Genomic DNA, 19,282 nt, shown 5'->3' on the forward strand with positions numbered 1-19,282 from the left:
GTAATGTTTGGATGTAGGCAACTATCGTCCATAATGATTAGATTCGATTACATGCGCCTTCTTTCTTAAAGAACGTCAATTTTCTTCGATAGGACTGCTCTGAAAGTTTTCAACCAGGCTAAACTCAGGTAGAATTGTAGGAAAATTGGATGTCAAGGGTAATAATAACATAATTGCTTTGAAAAAGACCTCAGAGATTTATCAGAGATGTCAAAAATCTGAGCAACAAGTTTTGACTTTGAAACCAACGAAATTCAGCATAAAGAGGTATCGAAGCCTAAAGTTTCTCTTGCCAGCTCTCGAGAAAACGACATTTGAACGAAATCGGTTTCACTGGCCAATGAATGTTCGTCTTTGGCCAGGAAAGGGAGGGGCCTAGTGTCCATGATACTTCATATGCATCATTTTGCGTAGAAACGCAATGTGATTGGTCGGTAGAACATGTTCTCTCATTCATGACGTATCACAGAAAATTGGCAAGTCACTCTCCTCGCTATGTTCTTCTTTAGTCCTGCGCTGGGCCAGGCGGGCGGGCGGAAAGTACCTAACCTCGACGCCCGATCATCCACCTGTTGCCTGAACAGGAGTCGGTCCCCGAAGTCGCGCACGGCCGAGCCGCTATAAAACGGTCAGATGTCATCGTACAGGTGGACAGGCGGCCAGAGTCGGACCTCTGCTGAGCTACCGAGCTGTCTCGCTTCTCGTCGACGCCTTTTCCATCGGCTTCCTACGACAGGCGATTAAGTCCTGCTTTTCAAAGTTGACCATCTCCTCTTTGCTTTGATTTGCATTTTCCCATCGACGGAGATCGCTTCCAAGATGCTGAACACCAGGTGTCTTGTCATCGTAGCTACTGTCACGCTGATAGTTGCCTTGGACATCCTTGTCGTGGGAGGCTTTAAACTGGAGCGCCGAAGAGGTAGTCGCCGCGGCTTTCCCTCGTCTCGCTACGGGACAGTGCCCGGCGGAAGGAGGCAGTCGGCCAGTTCATTTCAAGTCGGGTTGTCGCCCCAGGCCCGTCCGCAAAGGCCTCAAAGCAGGTTCGGTTCCCCGGTCTCATCCAGGTTCCTATTCGGGCAACGCCAGCCTGTCAAGAGCGACCAGGGGGAATGGTTTAGGAAAGAGGTGCTAAGGATGCAAAATAGCACCAAGGCTAATCCGACCGTTCCTCCCAAGCGGCAGGCAGTGCAAATGGGACCTGGGGGTATCATGGTCAATATCATCGAGACCATTGACACGGGGAAGGGGAACGCAAGTCAACATCAGTCGCAACAGCAGAACTTGCAGGAAAAGCAGCAGCAACAACAACAACAGCGCCGGCGTCTGAGACCCGTGGCCAAAGCGGGCAATCCCACCACTTCCACCTCTGTCCCGCGGGAAAGAATCCGGTTGGACCGACGGCAGTTTCCCGCCGATGAAGGTAAGAACAGCTGAATTCTGTTTGTATGTATTTGTCAGATTTTTCATTCAGTTAGGGCCTACTACAAATGTTTCACAGAGGTACTAGTAATTATACTCTGTGTGGTGGTGGTGGTGGGGGGGGGGGGGGGAAGGAGGGGTAGACCTATTCAGTTTCAAAACACTGTAACATATGTCGGCCATAAGAATAATTATTAATAAGAAGAAAAGATGATTTAAATGGGTCATGCAATGAGTCATGTGCTTTGCTATGTCCAGTGCACCAATTAAATATTGCTAGACAAACTGCAGCCCCCCCCCCCCCTTTATGGCTGAAATAGACATAAACAAACAAACAAACAAACAAAAAACAGCCCAAAACTGGTCTATAGGAGGGGATAACTATCAATAGATTTCACCAGTGTGCATAAACACGTCAATAAATATACAGCACTGTAGGATCAAGTGCTTTTATTATCATTGTTGAAATGTTTCAGTGGGTATTAGTTTTGGGCAGGTTGACAGGGAGAAAAGAGAATGTGAAAGGGATAGAACAGACATAGAGGTACCAGGGTCAGGAGGGGCAGTTGAGGAGAGCAAAGGGGGAGGGGGCAAGTTGGGTCTGTTATGTAATATGATTCAATTCTATTTTGCTATACAATTGCATTTTCATTTCAATTGTTATCGATTTAACAAAATGAGATGTTCTGTGTTTTAATTATCAACCTCTAGTATTTACTTCTACAAGATAAAAAAGGGGCAAAGAAAGGAAATATTTTTGTTAATTGTGTTATAAATTTATGCAAATATTTGGCTATGCTGTATAGAAATATAAGTTTAGGTTACTGTCTTTACATTATTTGAATGGAAATTGATGAATACCACTAAAAAAGGAAAGAAAGACAGAGAATGTGTGTGTGTGTGTGTGTGTGTAGGGTTGGGTGGGATGGATGACTAGGTGGTGTTTTATGGGAGGAAAATTGGGAATGGTCAAAAGTTATAGAAAAGAGCAAAACCAGGAGGAGTGGTAATATGAAATCAGTTGGGAAAACTAGGTAGAGACAGGTAGGGAAAATCAGAAAAAACTCATCCATTTAACATCTTTCTTGTGATGTTGCTTGAGATAGTTATGTCAGAAGTAGAAAGTCATTTACTTCATTCACTGTGCAATTTGTTCATAAACCATGGCCATTTGTTCTCAAGTGATGCAGTGAAATGATTTCCTTCGATGGAAAAATAATAGCATCGAATAAAATAGGAACAGACAGAGTTAATATCTATACATAACCATAGATAGATGAATAGATGAATATATACATGTTATCGTAGATTGATAGATAGGTTCTATATGTAGGTGTATATAAGTATATTGTAATAAATGCAAACTATTGAACTAATATGAGGTTCCGAGTTGTGCATTGGAAGTATATTCATAGTCCATGCACTATGTTTAAATTGCCACATACGATTTACTGTCTGAGCATATATAGATTAAATGAAATACAGTGAGACAAGTATTCTTCTCATGTTGATATCAAGCCAAGTAAAAAATGCCCAGTGTGCACTCAAAAATTAGTCATCATCACCCTGTGACTTCAATGTCTTGTGTCTTAATTTGTATTTCTTCTCAAGCAAAATAGAATATTTGTATCTCTTTTTTTTCTTTTTAGTGGTGGTACATACACACAAAGCAAAATAGCATATTCCTATCTCTGTTTTATTTTTTTTTATAGTATGGGTGGTACATGCACACAAAGATATGAAAATGATATAATGTATTTCACATTTTCTGTGCAATATATATCACTGTATGAGTCAATATGTGCCATGACACTTCATGATGAAGGGAGAAAGGAGAAATTGTCAAAAACTATGACATAGATTATGCCAATAGCAAAACAATGTCTCTTGATGTAGGCCTATACAAACAGTATTACATAATATGAATGTATATATATATATATATATATATATACTGTATATGTATCTGAACATATTTTTTGAAATATCATCATAGATAACTAGATGATCTACTCATTTTCAAATGGAAATTTACATTAGATAGTTGCTTAAATGCATTTTCCAAGTCAGGGAATTTAGATTGATAAAGATAATACTAGTAGTCTGTTTATACAGTAGTTGCGAGCACAGGAAAGAAGTCATGTATTAGCTTCTGGTGCACTTTATGTTATAGTCATGTGTCGATTCCCCCCCCCCCCCCCCCCCCCTCCCTCCCCAAGAAGATAGAACAAATCTAGTCACCATTGGAATGTGTTTGGGAACAAATCTGCCATTCAAGAAATCATCACTACCTTATTATTCAATCTGTTATTGTCAGAAATTCCCCTTGATCCCATGCCTGGCATGTCACTGCCTTTTAATTGGAAAATAAAACCTTCCTATGGGGATCACATTCTCCTGCCAACTATACCAGGTGGAAGGCAAGGGGGACGTAAAAATCCCAGGGTCTTTGGAAGGTCACTTCCATCCCCTGATGATCTTGGATCGAATTTCATTGTCAAGAGTACGTCTGCACCCGTCAGTGTGACATGCCATCAAAATCAAGTAAAGCTTGTTTGATAGAGAAAAGAAAGAAAAGAAGGGAAAAGGTAAAAAGCTTAAGTACTGTTTACCTTTGGGAACAGTGATTTTAAATTTTTTCAAGATATGACATTAAATGCATATATGTGTAGGTCTGTTGTACCATAAAACATCCTATCATATAAAATTTTCGCAATAAAGCCTAAAATATAAGAAGATATCTGTATTTTTCTCAATAAACCATGACTGTAGACAGTTTAATCTGGAAACATTTTTATCATTACTATTGTTCACATTTTGTATATCTAACAATACTTAACATTGATTTTACCAATTCAAATTTTTACAGTGGTTGTTTCTATCCCTAGCTCACATTATAGAATTATTTTAAAGCACTAATGCTGGGTTTTTGTTTCATCTGCAAATGGTAAATTATGCCTTTAACCAAGGCATGCATGACCATTACCATGGGGCAGTGGGTTGTTTTCTTCTTGTTTTCCATCACGTCATTTGACTAGTGCCAGTGTTGTACCAACAGGCAGGGAGGTCACACGGCAGGTGAAGTCACCCAGACGGAGGAGCAGGTGATGGATCTTGTTTTATGTGGGGGTTAAGGGAGCCCGTAAAAAATGTGGATTGATACTTGTTATGTATCACTCATTTTTGCTGCTTGTTTGTTTGTTTGCGGAATGGAGCAGACATACTTCCAGAGGGAATTGAACAAAGTTCTCTCCCCGGTGTCATTACTTACCATCTCCTGGCTAGTCTCCTCTAAAGTCTCAGTATTTTTATTCTTATCTTTAGTTATTCATTTTTTTGTTGTTGTTGAATTTGATTTTTTTTTTTAAAAGGGCAACTGAACTTTGCATCATGAGAAACTGGTTGAACTGTGGTTACACTAATAGTATGTAAAATCTATAGTTTGGAACTTTTTTTTAAACTCAATATTTCATTGGAGAAAAGAACTGTCAGCGATTTGATTGTTTGAATGTATTAGAATTCTGAGTAGCTGTTTTATCCAACACTTTTTCTTACTTAAATTTGCTGTCATATGAACATGAAGCAAAATAAAGTTTGAATGCATAATTTCCGTCTGTATTTCAGAAATCTCACTAAGTTTTGAAAAATGATATTATTTTGTAGTCAGTATTTATTATTTCTTTCCTTTGCAATTTTGGTAGACATAAGTTTTCATCTATGGGCATGCAGGAAGAATAGTAACATGTGATCAAAATTTCTCCATTGAATTAGTACATTGTACTTTTTACTTATTATGAATTACTGCAAATTCTCCCATGTGTTCATTCATGCCAAACACATAATCATTCAGGTTGTCACCTGCACATTTTAAGAATTTAATTGCAAAATACCCATTCTTGGTAGTTTAGACATTTTTTATTAAAGTTGCTATGAAAACAAAGAAAATAATAAGAAATATTGGATAATTTTGATTATAACTTTAAGAATATTCCTTGTTGAAAAACAAGTGAGATAACACAGGAAAGGTCGTTTTTGCTAATATTAATGATGGACTTACTTTGATATATTTTTTTCTATAAATGTTGCTTAAAATGTACAAATTTATATAAATCTAAACTAAATCCATGCAATATTGCTGCACTTAATTTGAGATAACATTGCACAGAAATAAGGTCAGGCTAATATCAAACATTATCTCTAATATCAGTGATAAGATCGCCACCTGAAGACAGGTACATGTACCTACTAGCTGATCTGTTCAGAAGGGATTGCATCCAAATCGCCATTGGTGGTGAAAAACTTGGGATAGGAGAAAACTTTGGGCCGCTCGTGGATCAAATTTCAGAATCCAAGGGATCTAAGCCACTTGGGTGGTATTTGACTGTATGATCAAGATCAAATGTAACATATGATGTTGTCATGAATGCTGGTCCCCCCCCCCCCCCCCCCCCCTGCTAAAATGTGACAAAGGTCAAGGGTCAAGGGTCAGGGATCAACTTCACTTTCAGTGTTCCACAGAGGGTGAGGACAGAAAAAAAAAATGTGCAACCAATTTGATAAGAATGGAATTCAGCCAGCTAGTTCAGGTACACCTGGAGTCAGAGTTGTGAAAAGGTCATAGGAGTTAAATGTTCATAATTGCAACTCCATGCTCTTTCCTCAGGTGGGATGTTTGGCTAGTAATTTTCGTCAAATTTTTTTATGTGCTTGTAAATATCTGTACATAAATTGTATCATAATGTAAATAGCACCAGTCTGCAAGAATCTTCAGTCTATTGAAGGAGGCAGACTTAATCATCATCATCATCATCATCAGAAGAAGAAGAAAAAGTACCTGCAAAAAACAATGTATACCCCAAAGTTTGCAGTATACTACCTGTGAAGAATTCTATATTGTCTACCCAGGATCTAAATGCAATCTGATCAGTTTATGAATTCTGAGCTCGCATTTATCATTCTGCACGTTTGATGAAGACCTCAAGGGGGAATTGTACTTGGTTGGTGATGTCAACATGCATTATTCAAAGCAGGATAAATTTTAGTGACTGTCTTGATAAACAGTCAGCTGATCAGGCCTGAAGAATACGTTAATATGTTGTGTGAGATGAGATATTGTAAAAACTGTTATTTTCGTTAGGGTTTCATTTAAATTACAAATTTTGCAAATTGCTGTTGGGTGAGAAATTTGACAGCAAGCGAAAATATGGCCACCTGATCTTGATGGCATTCAATTTGCAGAGTGAACAGACAGGCATTATAGCGCACTTTTACTATAATCTTGGTGTCAAGTCATGAAAGCCACATCTCGCAAAAATGTCTGTGACTTCCTCATTCGCAAATATCTGTATGCAAAAAACATCTGTTCACGAAAATAAACAGCTTTTACAGTACAGCATATTCCCATCATAACGAAGTCGTCAGGACCAGCGGTTTTCTGTAGAAATGTCATTACAACCAAACAGTAATGTATTGTAACGTGTATAGATGACATTATTTTGAAACCTGAATTTTTAATTCGTTGTAGGAAGAATTTTGTTATAACCATGTTCTTTACATGGGAGTGCACTGTATCATGTGAGTGGTTTTTCTCTCATTCTATGTCCTACGCAGTGAGAGTGTCGTGTGCGGGTCCCAACGAGGCCATGCAACGGGAGGAGTGCTACCGATTCAACCTGGCCACCAATCTCGACAACGACACCATCATCAGCAGAGCCATCGTCTTGCTCCCAGCTGGCGCCAGCGTTTCTCTTGGAGACCCTTGGAACGGCGGCGACAGACACTCACAGGAACATTGTAACATCAGCATTGTCGCAAAGTTCCCGACATCCGGAGAAAGTGAGTTACTGTGAAAGTGAAAAATTTTTCGTGCAACCAGAAACTAGCGCGAAAATAAAAGCACGCAAATATTTTTGCTTGCCATATGTTTCTGTGCATGATGTCTTGATTCCGCAGAATTAAAAACACGCGAAACTCTTCTTACCCGGCCAAGCGCGAAAAATTAGTCGCGCGAAAATATCCACTTTTACAGTATAGGAACATCCATGTTTTCTTGTCAGATTTCTATGTTCTAGAATATCCTGTTTTACAACGTAATCATGATGTTATATACCGAATAAAGATAAATTTATTTTGTTGTTTTCAGTTTTTGGCAGTTTTGAGGAAAAAGGAGAAGTTATTCAAATGCTAACCCCCGCACTTACTGGAACTAATCATTTTAAACCAATAAGGGCAAGGTACTTTTACTGAAAGAATGGGACAGAGAAAGAAGCTCGGTAGAATCATTGTTTCCATCATTACTATTGATATCATTTTTATTATCATCATAATTGTCGTTAATATCACTCTCATTCGTATTATTTTCATCACAGCAGTAGCTGAAGTAGTTATTTTTGCAGTGTTAAAACCTCTTGACCCATTTGAATTCCTGCCAATCTTTGCCTCTTTGGGGGGGGGGGATGTCAATTCAATATAATGATAATAATAATAATAATAATAATGATAATGATAATGATAATAACAACATCAACAACAACAATAATAATAATAATGATAATAATAATAATCATATTAACAATATTAGCGGCCACTTGTATAGCGCACAGGTCCACCTTTCAGTGCTCATGGCGCTTCAAGAATGAAGAGATAGATATATGCAGTATATACATGTGCAAACACAACAACAGAGGAGAAAATGGCATACAACAAAGAAACACATACCAGATAAAGAATACAATTGTTCCAAACATTATAGACAGCAATTATAGTCCTTAGTGTGAGAGGAACAGATACATTTTAAGTTTGGATTTGAATGTTTCTGTAGATGACAGTTGCCCTAACTGAAGAGGTAATGGATTCCACAATATTGGAATATAATAGCATAACTCACAGTTTAGCAGGGCATGGCAAAGTACATGAGCTTAATAGAGGATGATGAGAAAGAGCTGGCCCAATAAAATGTCCTCGCAGGAGTAGATCCCTGAGCAGATCAGACCGGTGTAAAGTTTGATGCAAATATTGGGACTTATATCCTGGCCACAATTTCCCTATTTGTCAACTCAGCTGCCTTCAGTGAAAGCATCACAGCACAGAATATGTCTCTGGACATCCCATCCTACTGGCACAGGGCGGCTCTGCAGAGCGGCGCCTCACTGATATCCCGCGCCCTCCGTGAGGGCAGCACACTCTATCTGAAAATGTCCATCATCTCGGAGCACGAGGGGCAGCCGACCACCAGCAACTACATCCCAATGGAGTCCAGCCTCCTCCCTGTCCTGATCGTCGACGTCGAAGTCAACATCACCGACTTTACGGGCGATGGCGCCTCATCCACCACCCCGCAGCAGAATGCACCGAATAACATCGTGGGTCCGCTCGGCTCGTTGCGACAACGGGGCAGGAGAGAAGCAGAAAGAAAAGTGGACCAGTCACAAGCAATGTTGGAACCACAAGAGGACAGGTAAAAGAGTAACAAATATTTTATGAGTTTTCAGGGGACATCAGTTACAATATTGTACATTAATTCTATAGCCCTATAAAGACATGATAAATACAGGAGTTTCTGCTTAATTGAGTAGTATCTGGCAGAGCATTTCTTTTTTTAACCCAATAAAATGGAGTACCCACTTAACTGGAAAGCACATTAATTCATTCATATCACGGATACCACATACTAATCACACACCTCTCTACATTAGATACACAGCAGGGTATATCTATTCTTCATTTTTTTTGAGAATACATATTTTTAAAAAATGCAGATTTATGCTAGTACAGTCCATATAGATGTGTTGTATTAGCATGTTCTCTTATTTCTTTTAACAAGAGCAAAAAACAAAACAAAACAAAACAAACCGAGTCATATGTATCATATAAATCTTCCTCCGTTAGAACTTTTAATTGTCAAGCAGATATTAATAGTACTGTACATGTATGTATTCTTCTTTACCTGTAAATGTGCATACATATATGCTTCCCATGCATGCATATGCATTACATTTGTATCTACAATGTCAGAATCAGGTAATTATGGAGTTTCATTTTATAGTGAGACTTGTTTCCTAGGGCCATAATTCCGTACGTTTGCATTGTCATATCCGACTGATTCGTGATAAAAGGAAATTCATGCTGTCTCTTTGTGATATGTTCTCCATATGCCTTAAATGATATCTTTCTATGTTGCCTGGCCCTACCAGGTTGCTCAAAAATACAAAACAAATCATGTTGTATCAAATGTACATGTACTCCATGAGCCATGAACGATATCTTTTCATGTTGCCCCTACCAGGAAACTCGAACATTTTGTCAAGTGGCAGACGACACACAAAAAGCGCAAGTCGCGGTCACCTGCCAGCAAGGCCATCGTTGGACGTGGATTGTCCTTACATCCGTAGCTGAATCTTCACGAGGCGCACAAGTCGCCGGTTCCCACTCTGGCGACGTTGGGGGAAAGCTAAGTGCCACAAACAGTCCTCACAAAGACCTTGTGTATGAAAACCTCGCGAGGAAAATACATGGACCCATCAGAGAAAAAAAAAAGTTATCTTCAATTTTTTTTTAACCCAAGAGATGTGATGAATGACTTTGTTGAAGATGATTCCAAAGAAAAAAAAAAATCTCAAGTGGAGAAGAGTTGCTGCTAGAAGAATTCAGAGACTAAAATGATAAGATTTCACAGGCCTGCACAATAAAGAGCTTTGTCAATGCATGAAGTTAATAAACACATTTTTTTTTTTTTTTTTGGAGGGGAGTGTATGTTACATTGGTCAAAAACAGATAGGTTAAAAAAACATAATAATCACACAGTGTGCTCACAGGAGCTGGGCATTCCTATGGTCCAGTATAAACCTATTCCTATGTTATATTGGTTGTTGTGTATATTGTATATTAAAATAATCATTCTAATTCTGATTGTTCTTGTGGTCTAATCAAATGTGATTTAATTTCAAGATTAATTGGGTCAAAGGCCAAGCACAATGACTCTATCATGTTCTCATATATTCTTATTAATGATAAAGAAATGCCAAGGTAAGAACTGGCTCCAATTGTGATAATATAATCATTATTTATTATGTTATAGTAAACTACAATTTTTATATAGCCATTAATAATTTTGATTAAGTCCTTTCAATAAGTACTGTGCTTTTTTCAACTGTGTATCTATTAAATCTGTTGAATGACCTCAAAGAGAGAGAAAGAGAGAGAGAGAGAGAGATGGAGAGAGAGTGAAATAAGATGGAAGAAAGCCATATATGGAACATAACATATCGCAAATTTGATGTATGAATTATATGTTCCCTTGTTAAACTAGTAATACTCGTAGCAAGTATATTCTCTGTGTACAATTATATCGGATAGTTTAAGAAGAATATATTACCCTGATACGCCACATAAGATGCAAAGGAATTTTTTTCTTCTTCCGATGTCACGTAGGACTACCTCAAAACCCAAATGCATATCAAAGACTTTGCTGTGCTGGAAACTTTGTAACAGCGTCAGGCAAGCAGAGCAGCCACAACCAATCAGCTTTCAGGATGTTCAGTCATTGTCATGGTAGCTGTGTGATCATTGTCAGCTGCTTTTGGTGGTCAGACAGTTGTCAAATTGTTTTGGTGACACAATTGTATCAATTTGGTTGCTCCTTAAAAAACAAAAAACAACAACAACAAAAACCCCACACAGATATGCAATAACTATGATTCAACAAAGCTGAATATTCAATACCTAAGCCATTAGACTGTGGTTTAGAAAAGAGAAAAAAATTTTAAAAGAAATGCAAAAGGATGAGAAAATTGAAGAACAATCCAGGAGAAATACCACAAAAAAAAAAATCTTAAAAAAAATCAGAAAAAGGAAAAAAAAAATACAAAAAATTACAGGACTTGTCCATATGCACTCAAGGCAGCTTAGCTATACACTGCAACGTTTGAATGAAATGGACATTGATTAGCAACACCTGCTGCTTTCTGTGCTATTTCCGCCATGAAAAATCATCTGTCAGATTCCAACCAATGTATTAGTTGGTGTTGTCTGCTAAGAGGAAAACCTTTTGCTTGAATCAAGACAGGCTATGTCTACAGGAAGGGGCAGGGGGGGGGAGGGGTGGGAGGGATATTGCAGCTGGTTTTGAATGAAAAAAAAAAATTCTTGTGTATTTTGTGATTTGTGATAATGTCATTTTTAATCCTGCACAGATTTCTTATGTGGGAATAACGACTCCTCATGTGTTAAAAAAAAACAGAAAGAAAAAACTGGAAAATGATCAAAGGAGATGCCGTTTTGTATTTGCATGTACATATAGCACAGCAGCAAAAATACCTTCCACATGTATGAGGAAAAAAGTTCCTGAAAAGCTGTTTGGTTCCATAAATGGTAATTGGTATAAAAGGGAAAAAGTTATATTACTGTATTTCACACTTATGCAGCTATGATATTGCTACAGAGCCATGTTGCATAAAGATTTGTCTAAACTTAAATGTATGAATATCTAATGCAACTTTATATGTTTCATATGTTTACCCAGTTAAAGTCCAGTGTTTTGGACTTTGTTTTTTTTCAATATCAGTGTTTAAACATAATCTTATATATTCAATTGTGCCCAGGGATACAATGATTAATTCTCTGATCTATTTCCTCTCTGCATTTTGGCTTTCTATCTCAAGTTTCGTTTCCCACCATTATTTGTATCTATTCATGCCTTGAATGTGCTCTCTTGCCCACTTTCATCCATTCCACACCTCTATTGTTTATTCGCTTCTATGCTTTATGAAATCTACCTCCATTTTTTTTTTCTTTTTCTTCTTCTTCTTGCCTCATAAATGCACCTGTATCGATTTGGGAGCACATTGATAGTGCCAAGAAAAACTGGCTTTGTGTTTGTCTGCCAGTATTGTTTTCCAAGTGCATGTTCCCACATATTCGCTCTGCATGAACTAGCACCGCTGCAACAAAAATTACAAAAAAAAGAAAATAACATATGTGCTACTTCATGATATATAAGTTGTGGTATCTAGCACCAACACTGCTATGGCTAGTATGGGACTGGTATGAACCTCTTGACTTTCAAATGAGACTGTGCCTGAAATTGCCCGAGACTTTTCTCTCTTATTTTAAATTTTACTTGTACACAACTCGTGCCATTTTCCATATTTATTTTTATGTGACTGTCAAAGAAAAAAAAGAAGAGCTTTTTACTTGTCTTTATTTCATGTTTTTCTTCATGTTATTGTCTGGTACATTTAAAAAAAAAAAAAAAAAAAAAAAAACATGCTTGGGCCTTACAATACACTGTCATTATATATTTATCACTTTTTTTTAAAAGTTGTAACTCCCAGCATTTTACAGCACAAACACTCCTGTTTGTCCCAGTGGCATGTGCTCCTTCCATTTTTAAAATATTGAAATCCAAGTATTTTTGTACAAGAAAGCATATATATTTTGCCAGCATCCAAATAAAGAAAAAAATGCATTTACATGATGTTTTTGACCGCTTCGTTTCTTTCGCTTTGATGAGATGTGTGCTCTGCTTGTGATACCGTACTGTTGAAGACTTACTCTTGCAAAATATATTACATACTTGTATGCATGCATGTATGTATGTGTGTATGTATGTATATGTGTGTGTGCGTGTGTGTGTACAACTTTTTAATTTTCAGCTGATCATGTGAAAAAAAAAATAGTGGACAGGAAGGAAATATTTTTATTAATTTTGTCCTAAACATGCAAATATTTTGTTACTTTGTACAGAAGTAATAGTTTTGATTACTGTCATTATTTGAACGGAAATGAATAAATACCGCTGAAAAAAAGTGTGTGTGCACTGTGTGTGTGTGTGTGTGTGTGTGTGTGTATGTGTATGTGTATGTATTTTTATTAGAAACTTGTAAATTTCATTTCTACTATATGGAAGAAAAAATAGTGCAGAGAAAGGAAATATCTTGTTCAATACTGTTACTTTGTACAGAAAGACATGTACACTGTACTAGCTTAGATTTCTGTCCTTATGTAACTTGAATGGAAATTGATAAACAACACAGAAAAGTAAAGTGTGAGTGTTGTGTGTGTGTGTGTGTGTGTGTGTGTGCATATGCTAAAAGGAGTCAGTTGTTTCATTCAAAAGGGTTCTACGGGCAAATTCTCCACAGCAAGAACAATACACGGACATGTACTGATAATTGTCATGAAACTGAATAATTCACAGAAGCTGTTATGCCACAATCAGTAGCATCATCTTCATTAACTCTTGTCAAGTATCAGCAAATAACCACCCATTCCTCTCACTCCAAAAAAGGAATCAAATATCTTTCTTTTACAAACAGTATTAAATATCCATATTGTGTTTTTGTTTTTGTTTTTAAAATACAAAATAATCTAATATTGACTTTAAAGGACAAGTTCACCTTCATAGACATGTAGGTTGAGTGAATGCAGCAATATTAGTAGAACACATCAGTGAGAGTTTGAGTAAAATCGGACAATCCGTTAAAAAGTTATGAATTTTTGAAGTTTCTGCTCAGTCACGGCTGGAGGAAAAGACTACTATAGCTTGTGATGTCACATGAGTACAACGATATAAAGAAAGTAACATATTTCTATTTTTCTCGCATAACAAAAGAACTCTCGACTTCTCTCTTTCAGAAGGCAGGGGGAATAATATTACCCTTAACATACGTCAGTAGCAAGTCGAAGAAAGGTGCACTTTATTCAAAAAGTAAAGTTTTGTGAAATTCTCCTTTTATTTTCCTTATATAGTTGTACGCATGCGACATCATACACTGTAGTAGTCTTCTCATCCAGCAGTGACTGCGCAGATAATTTGAATATTCGTAACTTTTGAACGGATTGTCCAATTTTCCTCAAACTTTCACTGATGTGTGCTACTAATATTGCTGCATTCTCTCAATCCTTATGTATATGAAGGTGGACTTGTCCTTTAATATCTAGAATCATTGATATGTACACAAACTGTAAATTATAGAACTAATTATTCTCTAAAATGCCCCCCTCCAACTTCCCTGCCCAAGGACAGAATATAAAAGAAATTCTTTTGCATATGTTGGAGCCAGTTTGTTTACTGCACTCCTTGAAAATGTTCAAACATGTACATCCCTTTATAGACTTTAAAAAAAGAATGCAAAAGACTTATATATTGATTCAATTATTGATTTATAAAAGTGCCAAATATCCACGTATCTACGTGTACTTATTTACCATCAATGTTACCTACAACTATTACGTATTTTGTATTTCCATGTAGAATGATATTTATTATTACAGCAGGGCGCCTTTGGAAAGCAGTTTTACAAAACTGAACAGGCCAACCCTGCAGTATAGAATAAAACAAAATAAAGAAATAAAGAAATAAAGAAATATTAAAGAAATAAATTGATCTTTCTAAGGTTAAATATGTATGTTCTTTTTTTTCATTTGGAATTTTAATCAACGCAATTCCCAAGACAATTTTTACATACTTCTCCATTTCATCTGGGCCCCATTTCATAAAAGATGTTAAGATAGCAACCCTTGCTGGATCAACAGCCAATCAGGAAGCTGGATTATAGTTGTTACCATGACACTTGCCATTCCAGCAAGAGTAGCTTTCATGTCAACTTTTAATGAAATGAGGCCCTGGTCAGCCAAACAAATTTAGGAAAACAAGAAGTCAAACAGAACATTGTTATATATCTTTTGATATTTTATTTATTTATTTTTTTTTTGTATGCTTAAGTTTTTTGGACGGATTCATGGGTACAGAGACATGAAAAACTTATTACACACAGGCAACACCACACACACACACAAACAGAATTCAACTTCTTAAATTCTATTTGATATCAAAATAGCAAGACTCAAGGTGAGGACAGATATACACTCCCTGTGAAAATCGTGAAATTTCACAACCACTACAGGCACAGCAAACTCTGACACTTCCACTTATTAAAAAGTGTACATTTTGTGCTGGAAATGAATATCTTTACACACTTTTTCTCTTTCCATTTATTGTAAAAGTGAAAATTTTCGCAGTGTAGAAATATTTGCGCAACAAGAAACCAGTACGAAAATAAAACCATGCAAAGTTGTTGGCTTGTTATATACTCAAAACTATTATATGTTTTGATTCCGCGGAATTAAAAACATGCAGAATTCATTTTACCCGACTGAGTGTAAACAAATTCTTGTGAGAAAATTTGCACTTTTACAGTAACTGGCTTTGACATTGTCGAGTTTACATGTGAGAATGAAGAATCATCCCCTGGATTTATTTACTCATGTGTTGATTTGAACGAAAGGCAGCACACTGATTTGCATTTGGATTACTGTAAAACGAGGAATTTTTGCGTGCACTTTAATTTCGCGAATTTCGCGAGCGCCAAGATTTGCGAAATTAAAATGCACGCGAAAGTCCTTGTTTACACTATATGCATTGAACGCCAATGGCACTTCGCGAAAATTTCATGCCATGAAAAAGGCTGTCGGCTCTAATTCGTGAAAAATTCATGCCGCGAATATATCATGTTTTACAGTATTCTATGGCATTTTCAGAGCGCGTAACATGATAGTACAAAAATATAGCACAAATCTTTATAGAAACACCCTAGCCCAACATAGGGAGGCTTCAAACAACATTTTAAAATCCTGGCGTGATATCTTATACTCATAGTATCAAATAGATTGTGGTCTAAAATGGAAGACACGATTAACCTTCTAATAGACAGTGTATAAGGTACCAGAAATTGGCTTGATAGTTGAAACAAAATTTCATATAGAACATGAAAAATGTGTCCTGATTTCTTAGAGCAAGTCAAAATTTGCACACATGTAAATATTGGTTTTTCAATCAGTTCTGGTAATGTACATACGCCACATGGACACACACGAGTCATCAATCTTTTAATCCTGACGAGAAAGTTGACTTTATTTGATGGTTTTTGCATCATCCTGCAAACCTCATTTACTTAAGGTGTTTGCGAATGTGGCTGTAGACACGTAGTGAGTTGACTATACCATGCAAAGTTACAGAGTTAGTGATGCTTTTTAACAAATTTGGGGTTGATGTGTCTGTACAATCACATTAACTGTAGTGTTTGACTAGCTGGCAGGACATACGTAGACAAATGGGGGAAATTAAAGTTGTACCCGATTCAGTAGTGATACAGTATCTCTTCTTTTCTTTTTGTGGTTACACTGCCACAATTTTATCTTTAAATGAAGACAAATGGAATGTTTAAATTTGGACGAGATACAATATATCCATACACATTTCTTCAACCGATAATGATATGCATGAATCCTACATGGAATGCGTGTTGGAAATCAAAGGCAGACCTATGCGATCACTTTTCCAGCTACTACTTGCATTACTTATATATATATAATTGGTATATGATCATGCAAAAAAAAACAACAACAACATAAGAACAAGCAAACTCAAATTGAAACTGCACACAGTTCATGATATTCATCTACATAAAAGGCCCCTCTCAGTCTGTCCCGTCTTTTCTCCTCGCCATTTTTCTAATCTTTCTTCTTTTTTTCTCTCTTTCACTCACATGAGTGGATACCTCATTGTCACTTCAAAAAAATTAGGCCCACTACCACAAATTCACAACGAAAAAAAAAAAAAACAGGTGACCGCACGCATATCATATTCAACTTCAGAATACTGGCTCGCTGAAAGCACTTACTGGTAGTATTAAACTACATAGACACGTTTTACACCACTACATTTCTATACATAAATCTTTTAGGGATCTCCACTCTTAAAGGGTAATTCCAGGCCAGTTATAAGTTAGTCTGAGAAGAAAGAGAAAAAATTTATGAGCACAGCAGTGAAAATTTTATCAATATTGGATTAAAAGTATAAAGGAAGTTATGAAATTTTAAAGATTTACTAATTTTTGCAAAACAATTCTCAAACAGTTAATATGAGCTGATGATGTCATCATCTCACAAATTTTTATTGATTGTGTACAATTTTTTCCCTCCATAAGCCCTGGTTGAATGATTTCAAAACAATGATCGGTCTGACATATCAAGATTTGAGACTGTGGCATAATTCCATTTAAACAAAAACAAAAACAAAAAACTGAAATGTCAAGGTATTTAATACAATGTATTACAAAATAGGTCTATATGGCAAAGTTGTGAGGCAATGACAGAATTAAACTCATCTTTTGCATATTGATATTGACTCTTTGAAAACAGCAAAACTTCACAATATCATGAGTTCCCTAATTTTTACCTGATTTTGATCAAATCGCAAGAAATCGCTGTGTGTGGAGGCCTGTTTCACTGTTGTGGTTGTAAAATTTTACTCTTTCTTTTCAGACAAAGTTTTGACTTGTGTGGAGTTCCCCTTTAAATAAGCAGTAAACATAGGTTGTGAATGCTTTTACAATGCCATCTTGGCACTGGTGGTTGCATCTGGAGAAACTGCAGATGGGCCAATTTAAGACGGCCTTGCCTCTGTTCGCCTTGATAATTGACCTTGTAAAATGAGCATGGGGGTGGCAGTACAGATAGCTGTTGGTTTAAATGATCACGAAGCAGTAGAGGCACAAAGTGAAGTACTGTTGTCAAATTGTTCCAGAGCACATTCATGGGACCCCACCAGCCAAATATGTGCCACTTATTAGTGCGCTACTCTAACGTTGGTAGGTCACGTGACCGCACCTTGTCATCCAACCGCGCAAGAGTCATCCGGGCCACAATGACGTTTGCGCAGAATAATAATGGACTGAACACTTCGTGCACATTACACCACCTCAAATAATATTACATTAACTCAAAATGACAACAACAATTTTCAAATTCTTCACTGAACTGCCCCTGATATACATATATACCTGATGAACTATGGATCATTTATTCAACACATCGACATGATGGAAATTAATTTCTCTATGCCGATGAAGGTAGATCATATGTTGGTCCCTCTATAACATTAAGAATTGGTTTAAGCACCTGCATTGGCCATGTAATGAACCAGCATTCTATGGTCCAAATGAAATGCTACAATGTATGTATGACTTAGTGTCATTCAAGCTACCACAACTTTCATTATTATCATTATAATATTCTTTTCTTTCTTTTTTTTACAGATATGACTCATACATGTACCCTATCTATTTTGTTTCTCTTATATCAATAATTAAAAGCAAAATAACTTTCTCCTGTAGGCAAATGCCACTTAAATTTCATCCAATCAGTCACTTTCAATTGAAACAACCTTTTTCCAGCATGCTAATTTTCCCAGAAAGTTATCAGTACTCTCAAAATGAAATAAGATGAATTGGCATCACTATGGAAAGTGCATCAAGACACACAATTCAAGTATGTAATGTAAGATGTAATTATAACTACTTGGTAAATTTTGACTGACAAGCTATATTCAGAAAAGATTTCTGATATTATTCTGTAAAAGGCTTTGGTGTATGTTTGCTTTTTCTGCTATATTTCAACAAATGGTATTCTGATACCAAGACTCTGTTTCAAAAATGTTCAGATTACTGAACATAAGTCAGAAAATCAACCATAAGTCCCTAAGTACTCAAATCTGATTGGCTGATGCCTGACTTATAATACATTTTCTGATTTTACACTTGTCAGTTTGAATGCATCTTTTTATGCAACAGGCTCCAGAGATGAAACATAGAATGATATTTTGCCCAGAATTTGGATGACTTGCAAAAGGTCATATTCACTGAATCATATTGAAAACACAGTCGTGGTAATAGAATACTTCTATTAAATGAATGATAGTGGCCTCTTATGAATGCTGAAGTCTGTGGAACATGAAAGTCTGAATTTAGCTTCTGACAATTTCACAGCACTTGCATGTCTACCCATCTCACTGCCACTCAAAGGG

The 19,282-nt window shown here is 36.7% G+C and overlaps 1 protein-coding gene across 1 annotated transcript; it reads left to right on the forward strand.

Annotated features, from left to right (window-relative positions):
• Positions 1-532: 532 nt before the first annotated feature.
• On the forward strand, positions 533-11,185 carry LOC139731510 (uncharacterized). The gene is made up of 4 exons (XM_071642394.1): positions 533-1,420; positions 7,030-7,254; positions 8,479-8,875; positions 9,704-11,185. The coding sequence occupies exons 1-4, from the start codon at positions 820-822 to the stop codon at positions 9,807-9,809; spliced, it is 1,329 nt and encodes a 442-aa protein (XP_071498495.1). The 5' UTR covers positions 533-819; the 3' UTR covers positions 9,810-11,185.
• Positions 11,186-19,282: the final 8,097 nt, after the last annotated feature.

This window comes from Diadema antillarum, unplaced genomic scaffold, assembly GCF_040938485.1.
Source record: "Diadema antillarum isolate AM-2024a unplaced genomic scaffold, OU_Dant_1.0 seq00000376_RagTag, whole genome shotgun sequence".
NCBI classification, from domain to species: domain Eukaryota; kingdom Metazoa; phylum Echinodermata; class Echinoidea; order Diadematoida; family Diadematidae; genus Diadema; species Diadema antillarum.